The sequence below is a fragment of the Peromyscus californicus genome, unplaced genomic scaffold (genome assembly GCF_007827085.1).
Source record: "Peromyscus californicus insignis strain IS unplaced genomic scaffold, ASM782708v3 Scaffold_23__1_contigs__length_62951481, whole genome shotgun sequence".
Taxonomy (NCBI): domain Eukaryota; kingdom Metazoa; phylum Chordata; class Mammalia; order Rodentia; family Cricetidae; genus Peromyscus; species Peromyscus californicus.
Genome location: NW_026294534.1, coordinates 54314666 through 54325637, shown reverse-complemented (window position 1 = coordinate 54325637; position 10972 = coordinate 54314666). Strand labels below are relative to the sequence as shown.

The 10972-nt window shown below is 48.2% G+C and overlaps 1 protein-coding gene across 1 annotated transcript; it reads left to right on the top strand.

Annotated features, from left to right (window-relative positions):
• The first annotated feature begins 241 nt into the window (after positions 1 to 241).
• LOC128119330 (tripartite motif-containing protein 60-like) lies at positions 242 to 4126 on the top strand. Its single transcript, XM_052752744.1, has 2 exons — positions 242 to 586; positions 2906 to 4126. The coding sequence occupies exons 1-2, from the start codon at positions 242 to 244 to the stop codon at positions 4106 to 4108; spliced, it is 1548 nt and encodes a 515-aa protein (XP_052608704.1). The 3' UTR covers positions 4109 to 4126.
• The last annotated feature ends 6846 nt before the right edge of the window (positions 4127 to 10972 follow it).

Sequence of the window (10972 nt, the reverse complement as noted above, 5' to 3'; positions counted from 1 at the left end):
AGCAACTTTCTTGAACAAGAAAACTTCACTTGCCTGCAGATCACTGAGCAGGGAAAGCAACAGCCTAGCTAACGTGTGCTTATATGCAGTAGGCCTGGGCTCTGGACTCTGTCAGCCCACTCTGGTGTAAGGTACAGAGAACTAACCAAGTTTGCGGAAGCCAGTGTCAACAAGGCAGTGGTCAGTCTCCAGATCTCAGGCACTACTAGGGCTTGCTGGTTTCGAGCTACAGAGAAGCAGCATGTCCTCTCCCACAACCTTTGTACAAGGCTCCGAGGAGCCCGAAGCAGGGCGAGCCGACCTCCAAGCAAAGGCCCACTGTCCCGTCTGTAAGAAGTACTTCAAGGACCCAGTGACCATCAAGTGTGGGCATAACTTCTGTCTCACCTGCATCCGTGAATTCTGGAAGGATCTAAAGGATCGTTTCCCCTGCCCTGTTTGCCACTTTAACTGCCCAGAAAGGAGTTTTCAGAGTAATGAACAGCTGACCAAGAAGACCAAAGTTGCCAAGCCGCTCCCTGTAAAAAAGACCAAGAAGAGAAAGCTGGAAGAGAAGTTTTCCTGTGAGACACGCCAAAAGCTTCCGGTCACTTCCTGTGAGAAGGACCAACAGGTCCCGGCCACTTCCTGTGAGAAGGACCAACAGGTCCCGGCCACTTCCTGTGAGAAGAACCAACAGCTACAGCTCCCGGCCACTTCCTGTGAGAAGGACCAACAGCTCCCAGCCACTTCCTGTGAGAAGGACCAACAGGTCCCGACCACTTCCTGTGAGAAGGACCAACAGCTCCAGCTTCCGGCCACTTCCTGTGAGAAGGACCAACAGCTCCAGCTTCCGGCCACTTCCTGTGAGAAGGACCAACAGCTCCAGCTTCCGGCCACTTCCTGTGAGAAGGACCAACAGGTCCCGGCCACTTCCTGTGAGAAGGACCAACAGCTCCAGCTTCCGGCCACTTCCTATGAGAAGGACCAACAGCTCCCGGCCACTTCCTGTGAGAAGGACCAACAGCTCCCGACCACTTCCTGTGAGAAGGACCAACAGGTCCCGGCCACTTCCTGTGAGAAGGACCAACAGCTCCAGCTTCCGGCCACTTCCTGTGAGAAGGACCAACAGCTCCCGGCCACTTCCTGTGAGAAGGACCAACAGGTCCCGGCCACTTCCTGTGAGAAGGACCAACAGCTCCAGCTTCCGGCCACTTCCTGTGAGAAGGACCAACAGCTCCAGCTCCCGGCCACTTCCTGTGAGAAGGACCAACAGCTCCAGCTCCCAGCCACTTCCTGTGAGAAGGACCAACAGCTCCAGCTCCTGGCCACTTCCTGTGAGAAGGACCAACAGCTACAGCTCCCGGCCACTTCCTGTGAGAAGGACCAACAGGTCCCGGCCACTTCCTGTGAGAAGGACCAACAGGTCCCGGCCACTTCCTGTGAGAAGGACCAACAGCTCCAGCTCCCGGCCACTTCCTGTGAGAAGGACCAACAGCTCCAGCTCCCGGCCACTTCCTGTGAGAAGGACCAACAGCTACAGCTCCCGGCCACTTCCTGTGAGAAGGACCAACAGGTCCCGGCCACTTCCTGTGAGAAGGACCAACAGCTCCAGCTCCCGGCCACTTCCTATGAGAAGGACCAACAGCTCCAGCTCCCGGCCACTTCCTGTGAGAAGGACCAACAGGTCCCGGCCACTTCCTGTGAGAAGGACCAACAGGTCTCGGTCACTTCCTGTGAGAAGGACCAACAGCTTCCGGCCACTTCCTGTGAGAAGGACCAACAGCTTCTGGCCACTTCCTGTGAGAAGGACCAACAGGTCCCGGTCACTTTCTGTGAGAAGGACCAACAGCTTCCGGCCACTTCCTATGAGAAGGACCAACAGGTCCCGGCCACTTCCTGTGAGAAGGACCAACAGCTCCCAACCACTTCCTGTGAGAAGGACCAACAGGTCCAGCTTCTGGCCACTTCCTGTGAGAAGGACCAACAGCTCCAGCTTCCGGCCACTTCCTGTGAGAAGGACCAACAGCTCCAGCTTCCGGCCACTTCCTGTGAGAAGGACCAACAGGTCCCGGCCACTTCCTGTGAGAAGGACCAACAGGTCCCGGCCACTTCCTGTGAGAAGGACCAACAGGTCCCGGTCACTTCCTGTGAGAAGGACCAACAGCTCCAGGTCCCGGCCACTTCCTGTGAGAAGGACCAACAGGTCCCGGTCACTTCCTGTGAGAAGGACCAACAGCTTCCGGCCACTTCCTGTGAGAAGGACCAACAGCTTCCGGCCACTTCCTGTGAGAAGGACCAACAGGTCCCGGTCACTTTCTGTGAGAAGGACCAACAGCTTCCGGCCACTTCCTATGAGAAGGACCAACAGGTCCCGGCCACTTCCTGTGAGAAGGACCAACAGCTCCCGACCACTTCCTGTGAGAAGGACCAACAGGTCCAGCTTCTGGCCACTTCCTGTGAGAAGGACCAACAGCTCCAGCTCCCGGCCACTTCCTGTGAGAAGGACCAACAGCTCCAGCTTCCGGCCACTTCCTGTGAGAAGGACCAACAGCTCCAGCTTCCGGCCACTTCCTGTGAGAAGGACCAACAGGTCCCGGCCACTTCCTGTGAGAAGGACCAACAGGTCCCGGCCACTTCCTGTGAGAAGGACCAACAGCTCCAGCTTCCGGCCACTTCCTGTGAGAAGGACCAACAGGTCCCGGCCACTTCCTGTGAGAAGGACCAACAGGTGCCGGCCACTTCCTGTGAGAAGGACCAACAGGTCCCGGTCACTTCCTGTGAGAAGGACCAACAGGTCCCGACCACTTCCTGTGAGAAGGACCAACAGCTCCAGCTTCCGGCCACTTCCTGTGAGAAGGACCAACAGCTTCCGGCCACTTCCTATGAGAAGGACCAACAGCTTCCAGCCACTTCCTGTGAGAAGGACCAAGAGGTCCCGGCCACTTCCTGGGAGAAGGACCAAGAGGTCCCGGCCACTTCCTGTGAGAAGGACCAAGAGGTCCCGGCCACTTCCTGGGAGAAGGACCAAGAGGTTCCCTGTCCACAGCGCAGCCTCGTCCCCAGTCACACGGGGGACTCTGTTTGGCCCATAGAGAAGGCCGCCCTCAGTCCTCGGGAATATATTGAGTGTTACGTTAAGCTGTGGAGGGAGAAGGTGGAGCCAGAGGAGAAAACACTCGCCTCACAAAGGAGGAGGTTACTAGAACTGAAGAAATGGGCAGAGCGCCGAGGAGAAGAGCTGGCGCTTGAATACCAACAGTATAGGTCGTTTCTCCGCGGGGAACGAGAGAACATGCGTGAGCAGTTACAAAACGAAGAGACGGCTGAAATGGCCAAACTACAGGAAAACCTGGCCAAGTTCTCAGACCACATCGCTTCCTTAAAGTGTCTGTGGAGGAAGGTGAAGAGCAAGTATGTAAGGCCAGAACTGGAATTGCTGACCGGGCTTAAAGATTGCTACGAGAGACCCGATAGCTTCAGATGCCCTGATATACTCTCATTTACACTGAAGGAGTATGGCTTCCGGTTTCCTCCACAGTGTTCTGGCTTGGACAGAATTATCAAGCGATTTCAAGTTGATGTACTTCTGGATCCTGGAACGGCATACTGTAAACTTACGGTCTCAGAAGATAGAAAAGCTGTGCAATATGGAGGAAGGCAGAGGTTACCATATAGCTCGAAAAGATTTCGACGGTACCCTATTGTTCTGGGGTCTGAAGGATACAGTTCTGGCCGACAGTACTGGGAGGTAGATGTGGAATGCAAAAATGAATGGGTCGTGGGGGTCTGTAAGGAGTCCTTCCCCAGGAAAAGGCCTAGGGGCAGCAACAGTACTTTTCAACAGTACTCAGTGCAGGACGGATTATGGGGAGTTGGGCTAAACTACTGGGAAAATTATTTTGCACTGGGCCGTGAGAAAATCAGTCTTCTGCCCAGTGTAGCACCTAATAGGGTTGGAATTTTTTTAGACTCTGAAATGCATGAGGTTTCATTTTACAATTTGCGTGATAAGTCCCTGCTGTACAGTTTTAGCGACTGTGCTAGCGGTGCCCTTTGGCCTTATTTCTACGTTGGATATCACTTCACACCCCTGAAGATCTGCACAGTCGAAGAACCTGAGCCGTAAGAAGCCAACACAACCAGCCGATCTAGTCAGCAGGTCTGGGGGGGCGGGGGGAGGGTTGGTTGTTTTTTTCAGTTTTCATTGTAACGATCACAATAGTTGTTTTGTTCTTAATCTGCTTCAAGGAGTTCTAAAGGGGTTAGAGTGCCTACTTTATAAATGATGGGCCCAATTAAAAAGTGCCTTAGTGATCCTTAAAGTAATTAAAACGTCTGTGTTATTCCAGTAGTTGCCAATAAAAATTCATTGATGTCAGTCCATGTTGATCATGAACGTATTTCCCCTTTAGTAAAAGTGAAGCTCTTTGCTGACTGCATGAAAAGCCATCTTTACATTGTTCCCTGGTCCCAGCTCCACACTCCCTGCGGCCACAGTCACCACCTGTCTCCTCTGTGGCTTTCTTACCAACAACCTTGAACTTTGACCCATTGGCTTGTCAGACAAGGCTGTCTGTGGACACCAGTCTGAGGTCACCACCAAGAATGGGAAGGAGGTACAGAAGGGAAGAGAAGCACCTGCCCATGGACATGCTGATGGGGAGCAGCAGCTGACGGAGAGATGAGGAGGAGGAGGAGGGTGACGGTGCGGAAGAGGATGCTGGAGAGGACCACGTGGAGAATGAGGCAGCTGTGGGTAAGCAGGCAGCTGAAGATGGTGAAGGTGATGTTGACACCAAGGGGGCTGAAGACTGGTGAGGATGTCCAGAAAGCGACAGAGGCAAAGTTAAACTTGAAAGGCCTCTAGGATCTAGTTACTTCTTGCCCTGGAACCTCAATGGGGTCCCCTTCACCCAGAGAAGCAGGTCCACCCTCCCACACCGGACAGTGCCACCCACAGATGACATGTGCCGTTCATCGCTCCACCAAAACCACAAAGGGAATCTGTAACAAGGGAGGAAAAAATGAGTCCAAACTTGCAAGGCCCTGCCCCCGCCTTTTTAAAGGAAAATGTATGTTTTTATTTGAATTTAATTTTAATGATGACCAGTGACCAAACCAGTGTTCAGAGTGTTCTGTCCTACTTCTGACTTGACTTGTGGTGACAGTGTTCATTATAATCTCAAAGGTGGAAAAAACAGCTCGTTTAAAAAACAACAGCAAAATACCTTATTCCAAGAATTGCAGTCACTTGCTTGTATGTACCTGACTGTACTATAAGTAGTTGATTTATATGAGATGGCTAAAAAGGCCAAATATAGAAGGTTTCTTTCCCCCCCCTTTGTCTATGAAATTGCTATATTTATACCTGTTTGAAATAATGTCCAGCAATGGCACATAGCCATACACATAATTAAAAATAAAACTTTTAAGTTTGGTTTTGATTTTGTTTCTGATGTACAAAGAAAAACGTTTATTAATGCCAAGCACGTGTGCTCTTTTAATGGTCACTTTTCAGTTTTTAGAGGTCTTGCTGTATAGTCTAGGCTGCTCTGGAACTGGTGACCCTCCTGTATTAGTCCTCCACATACTGTGTTTAGAGGTATATGCTAGCATTTGAAGGTAGTAACTTTCAACATTCATCTGCTTGCCTCAGTATTTCTCACCAAAATGTGCACCATTCTGTTTTTTTCTTTTTTCTTTTCTTTCTTTCTTTCTTTCTTTCTTTCTTTCTTTCTTTCTTTCTTTCTTTTCTTTCTTTCTTTCTTTCTTTTTTTTTTTGAGATATCACTGTAGACTAGGCTGGCCTTGAACTCAAGGAGCTACTTGAGAGTACCCAGTTTTCTGCAGTGCTGAGGACTGAGTGTATCTTGTTTTATTGACTTTATTATGGGATGAAGGAGCTCATCACCACTTACCTCTATTCCAGGATATGTACAATAAACTCTCTTCTTTACAGCTAGGAACTTTGCAGTTCCAGCTACTCCAGGGGCTAAGAAATGTACCTGAAAGTTTTTCTTTGTCCTGCCTGGCCCACGGTCAGGACAAATTTCTCACCCACAGTCCCGTAGCCTTTTATAAAATAATCACTCAGAAGCTTTTATTAATTACAACTGCTCGGCCATTAGCTCAGGCTAACTACTGACTAGTTCTTACACTTAAACTCAGCCCATTTCTGTTCATCTGTATGTCACCACATGTTCCGTGGTTTTACCTCTGTGCCATTACATGCTGTACCCTGGATGGCAGGCTGGTATTCTCTTCCCAGAATTCTCCTTGTCTGCTTATCCCGCCTAGACTTCCTGCCTGGCTACTAGCCAATCAACATTTAATTTGTCAACCAATTAGAGCAACACCTTCACAACATACAGAACATCCTCCAGCACTCCAGGGGCTAAGAAAGGAGTATCTAACTCCTAGTCAGCCTAGGCAGTAGCAAGGAAAGAAACTGTTAAGTTGAGCATCAGTGGTACAGCCCTGTAATCCCAGTGCTTGAGAAGCTGGCACTACACAGTGAGACCCTGACTCAAAACTCTTATACCCCTAAAAACCAAAAAGCTGTGGTGATAATCGCTCACAGTATAAATGGGTCGAGTTTGAGGCCAGCCTGGTCTACAGAGCGAGATCCAGGAAAGGCGCAAAGCTACACAGAAAAACCCTGTCTGAAAAAAAAAAAAAATGGATTTCTGATTTTGAATGCCCTGTTTCCATTGGCTCTGCTTGGATGGCACCTATGCTACACCTAAGAATGCCTTGAGCTAGAGGCCGATTTGGGCTATATAACAAGAACCTGGCTTTGTTCTTTTAAGATTATGTGTGTGGGTGTATCACCTGAATGTATGGCTACACACTGAAGCCAGAAGAGCACCAGATCCCCTGGGACTGGAGTTAACAGGCTGCTTTGAGCTACCCTGTGCCTGCTGGCACTTGAACCCAAGTCTTCTGGAAGAACAGCCAGTGCTCCTAACTGATGAGTCATCTCCCCAGACCTTACTTGTTTTGTTTTTATTTAGATTATCATGTGCCCTGACTGGCCTGAACTTAGAGATTGTGTATTACCACACCCAGCCCTAAAAGAACTTGTCTTAAAAAAAAAAAAATTAAAACCTGGAAATTGGGAGACTGGAGAGATGACTCTGGGGTTAAAAGCACTGGTACTCTTACAGAAAACCCCGTTCTTTTCCCAGCATGATATCACGGCTCACCATCTGAAACTTAAGTCCCAGGGATTCACATCTGAATTTAACTCAGCATCTTGTATAGAGTTAGCAGTGTCTGAGCTCACAGAACCCCAGTCCTGAGCACAATGGAACACTATGGAGTGTTTCCCAGAGTTCAGACTTGAGGCATCTCAGAGCTACAGGCTGAGACCAAAACACCCCTGCCACCCTGCGTGGAAATGGTGGTCCACTGGGCCTGCCCAAGCCCCATTCTGTTCTAGCATCCCAGAATGAGACGACACTTCTCTGAACAGGTAGCACCATCTTAGACTGGTGGTGGGTGGTAAGCATCTCTGTCTGCACCCCCTGGCTTTCCAACCTGAAATCTAGGTATTAGGTCTGTTTCCATCCTGAGTTCCTGACCCGAGAAAACAGGTTCAGCAGGCCTGGATCCCAGTCTCACTAGAGCACAGGGTTCAAAGTCTCAAAGAACCGTACTCAAGAATCACCTCCCTAGGGGGCGCTCCCACACAGCCTTCCCCCTGAATGGTTCTGTTGTTCAAGATAAGACACATCAAAGAGGTGTGGGTGCAGTTTATACTTAGAGTACTTGCCTGGCGTTTGTGAACTCTTGGATGTGATTCCCACAGCACAGGAGGTGTGGATTCGTAAGTTACATTTTATATTCTGTAACCACTACTAGAGAGGGGACGCCATGCTTAAATTTGCAGAAGCTTCCTGAAATCATGTCAGTTGCAGAGTTATACAGTCAAGGAGCACCATCTTTATTTAAGGAGTGTATTTCATGGGTGTGTCAGGTTGGGGGCAGGTACACAGGCAGAGATCTGAAGAGGGCACCAGACACCCTCTGTCATTCTCTCTTCTCGAGGCTTGTTCTCTCCCTGAACCTCCAATTTTGCATCCTCCTGTTTCTGCTCCACTTGGACTGGGGCGCTACAGGTGTGTGTAGGCAGAGCCCATGGTTTGTTATACGGGTTATAGATGTTCAACTTCAATCTTGATCACTGCCCAGCGAATGGTCTTAACCACTGAGCCATCTCTCCAGCCTGGGTTTTTGTTTCATAGACAGGATTTCACTATGCAGCCTTGGCTGGTCTAGAACTTACCATGTAGACCAGGCTGGCCTGTAATTCACAGAGATCCATCCACCTCTGCCTCTGCCGGATGTAATGGCCTTTGCCACCACACCATGTCTTTTGTTTTTTTGAAGGTGGGAACAAACATCTTTTCACCCCAGACAGACCAAAGAAAAGATTGTACCCAGTGATCTTAATTGGAGTTACAGGAGTGTAGGTAAGAGTGTGCCTATTGGAGTCTCAAGAAAATCTCAACCCTCTAGCAATCCTTTAACCTCTTATACAGGCTTCCACAGAAGGAAGGCCTTATGAGCCCTTCCCTTCCTCCGTGACCCAGGGACCCAGTTTTGTGCAGGTCTCCTGGGATTAATTACAGCTGCTGAGTGTTCGTGTAGCCAAAACTGACACTGAATTTCTGGTACTCTTGCCTCCACCTCCCAAGTGCCAGGACTACAGTCAGGTACCACAAAATGGCGCCTCTTAAACTTAGGTTGTACATATTTTAGTAAAATTAGGTTTCCACTCGGATAAAAATATGATCCTCTGTTCCAGGCTGTTTCTACTCCCCCCACCCTAGTTTCTACACAGAGACAGGGTTTCTCTGTATAGCCTTTGGCTGTCCTGGAACTTGCTGTGTAGACCAGACTGACCTCAAACTCACAGAGATCCCCTTGCCTCTACTCCCCAAATGCTGGGATCAAAGGTGTGCGTCACCATGCATAAAGATGGCTCCTGTTTCAACTCTTCAAATCCAGTTCCCTCCCTTTCATTTTTGGGGTAACTTACATGTGTCACAGGTTGCCCCTCTTCTTGCTCATAAAAGTTGCCTGCTTCCAAACCACTTGAGTCAGTATTATGAAAATTATAGTTCCCTCCTCTGGCCAGGTCAGAGTTCAAGATGTGGAGGCTGGCCTGGAACTATCCACTCTACTGCACCAAGGAGTGCCTTGAGTGCCTCTCCCTATGGCCCTGAGTATCAGAGCCTTTGGTGTCACAGGAACAGAGGCAGCTGCAGGAAGGACCTAGTGTGTGCCTGCTTCTAAAAATAGATGCAGGGATGTGTGGTGGCAGGCACCAGTAATCTCAGTACTCAGGAGGTAGAGCCAAGTAGATGCCTAATGAGCCAAGGATACAGAGTGAGACTTTGGAGAGGAGAGAGAGAGAGAGAGAGAGAGAGAGAGAGAGAGAGAGAGAGAGTTAGTTCAAGGCATGCCTCTACTACAGAGTGAGTTTCAGTTTAAGGCTAGCCTGGGCAACTTGGTGAAAACTTGTCTCAAAACTTACAAAAGTTTAGGGTGCTGGAGAGATGCCAGAGGTTAGAACACTGGCTGCTCTTCCAGGGGTCCTGAGTTCAATTCCCAGCAACTACGTGGTGGATCACAATGTCTATAATTAGATCTGGTGATCTCTTCTGGACTGCAGGCAGAACACTGTATACATAATAAATAAATAAATCTTTAAAACAAAAAGATTGGGGATTTGATCAGTGTAGAGAACTGGATTAGCTATTATCTAATACTTGTCGGTTATTAGGATTGGATATACCCCTAAGAGAGAGGGGTATAAAAGAAGGAAGAGGGATGTGAAAGAAGAAAGCAGGGAGGGAGGGAGGGAGGGAAAAACCTCTGGACAACCTGGAAGAAAGGGAACTGGCACAGCCATACTTCTGCCATGGAATGGCAGAAGTCATAAAGCCAGCACAGCTGCTTGACAAAGATCCAGCAAAGCTGAGCCACATGATGGCTGCCATGCCACCTTTGGTTTTCATCTTCACCTGTTACATACTTGGGGCACTTTTAATATTTGTACAATTTGGGGATGTTGGATTGATGGAAAATTCCTTATGAATAATTTATGTCTTCTCCCAGGAATACTGCTTCTAAGGTTATCCAGGAAAGTCCTGAACATACTATCTCCTCCCACACACACTTTGAGGGAGATATCCTTATCTACTTGAAGGTCTTCCTTATGCCTTGGAGGTGGTGTGACACATAAAGAAGAAGCCAGAGGTCTCTTCATGAGGCTATGAGACATTCTTGAAAAACGTGTCCCTGTACTTACACAGGAACAAGATATTCAAAACAAAGCAAAATTAAAAAGGTCAACAAGATTTGGTGGGCTAGAGAAATTGTCCACAGTTCAGATTACAAGCCTCTTTCAACTGTACACTCAGGTAATTACAAGGCATACAACTCTGCCCTACACAGAGACATATTGATGAGCAAAGTATGGAGTGGAAAGATGATAAAAGTATGAGGTGTTAGAACGTCCCTCTTTTAGAAGTTAGCTCACGTAGAGCCACTATAACGTCATATGACCAAGGAATAACAGAATGCCAGTATTAGACATATAGACAAATTCAATAAAGATATAAATGTGAACATTGATTGTATTGTGCCAGAATTTGAATAATAACTGCAGCAGTTTTAGCCTGAGAATTTTTCCTGGGCACTCTGACCACTAAGAGTTAATAATATACTGCTTGCGACATGGCAAAATGCCAAGGATGGTTGAAGATTTTGTCTTGATCTAGTGTCCTTGAAGCAACCAAAACAACCAGCCTGAGCACAGGCTGTTATATGCCTCTAGATTCTCAAAAATTGGGTTATGAGGTTTATGAGTAAGAATGATAACTCTTTTTATTAATGATGTCAAAACTTGAGGGAAAATGATTGGAAATAATAATTCTGTTCTGTCATAGTTTATTAATGATGACTAAAAGATGAGCAAAAG

Coding starts and splice junctions, on each gene's coding strand:
- LOC128119330 (XM_052752744.1), top strand. CDS start 242: ATGTCCTCTCCCACAACCTTTGTACAAGGCTCCGAGGAGCCCGAAGCA. Junction 587..2,905: donor AGACACGCCAAAAGCTTCCG/GTCACTTCCTGT, acceptor TCCTGTGAGAAG/GACCAAGAGGTCCCGGCCAC.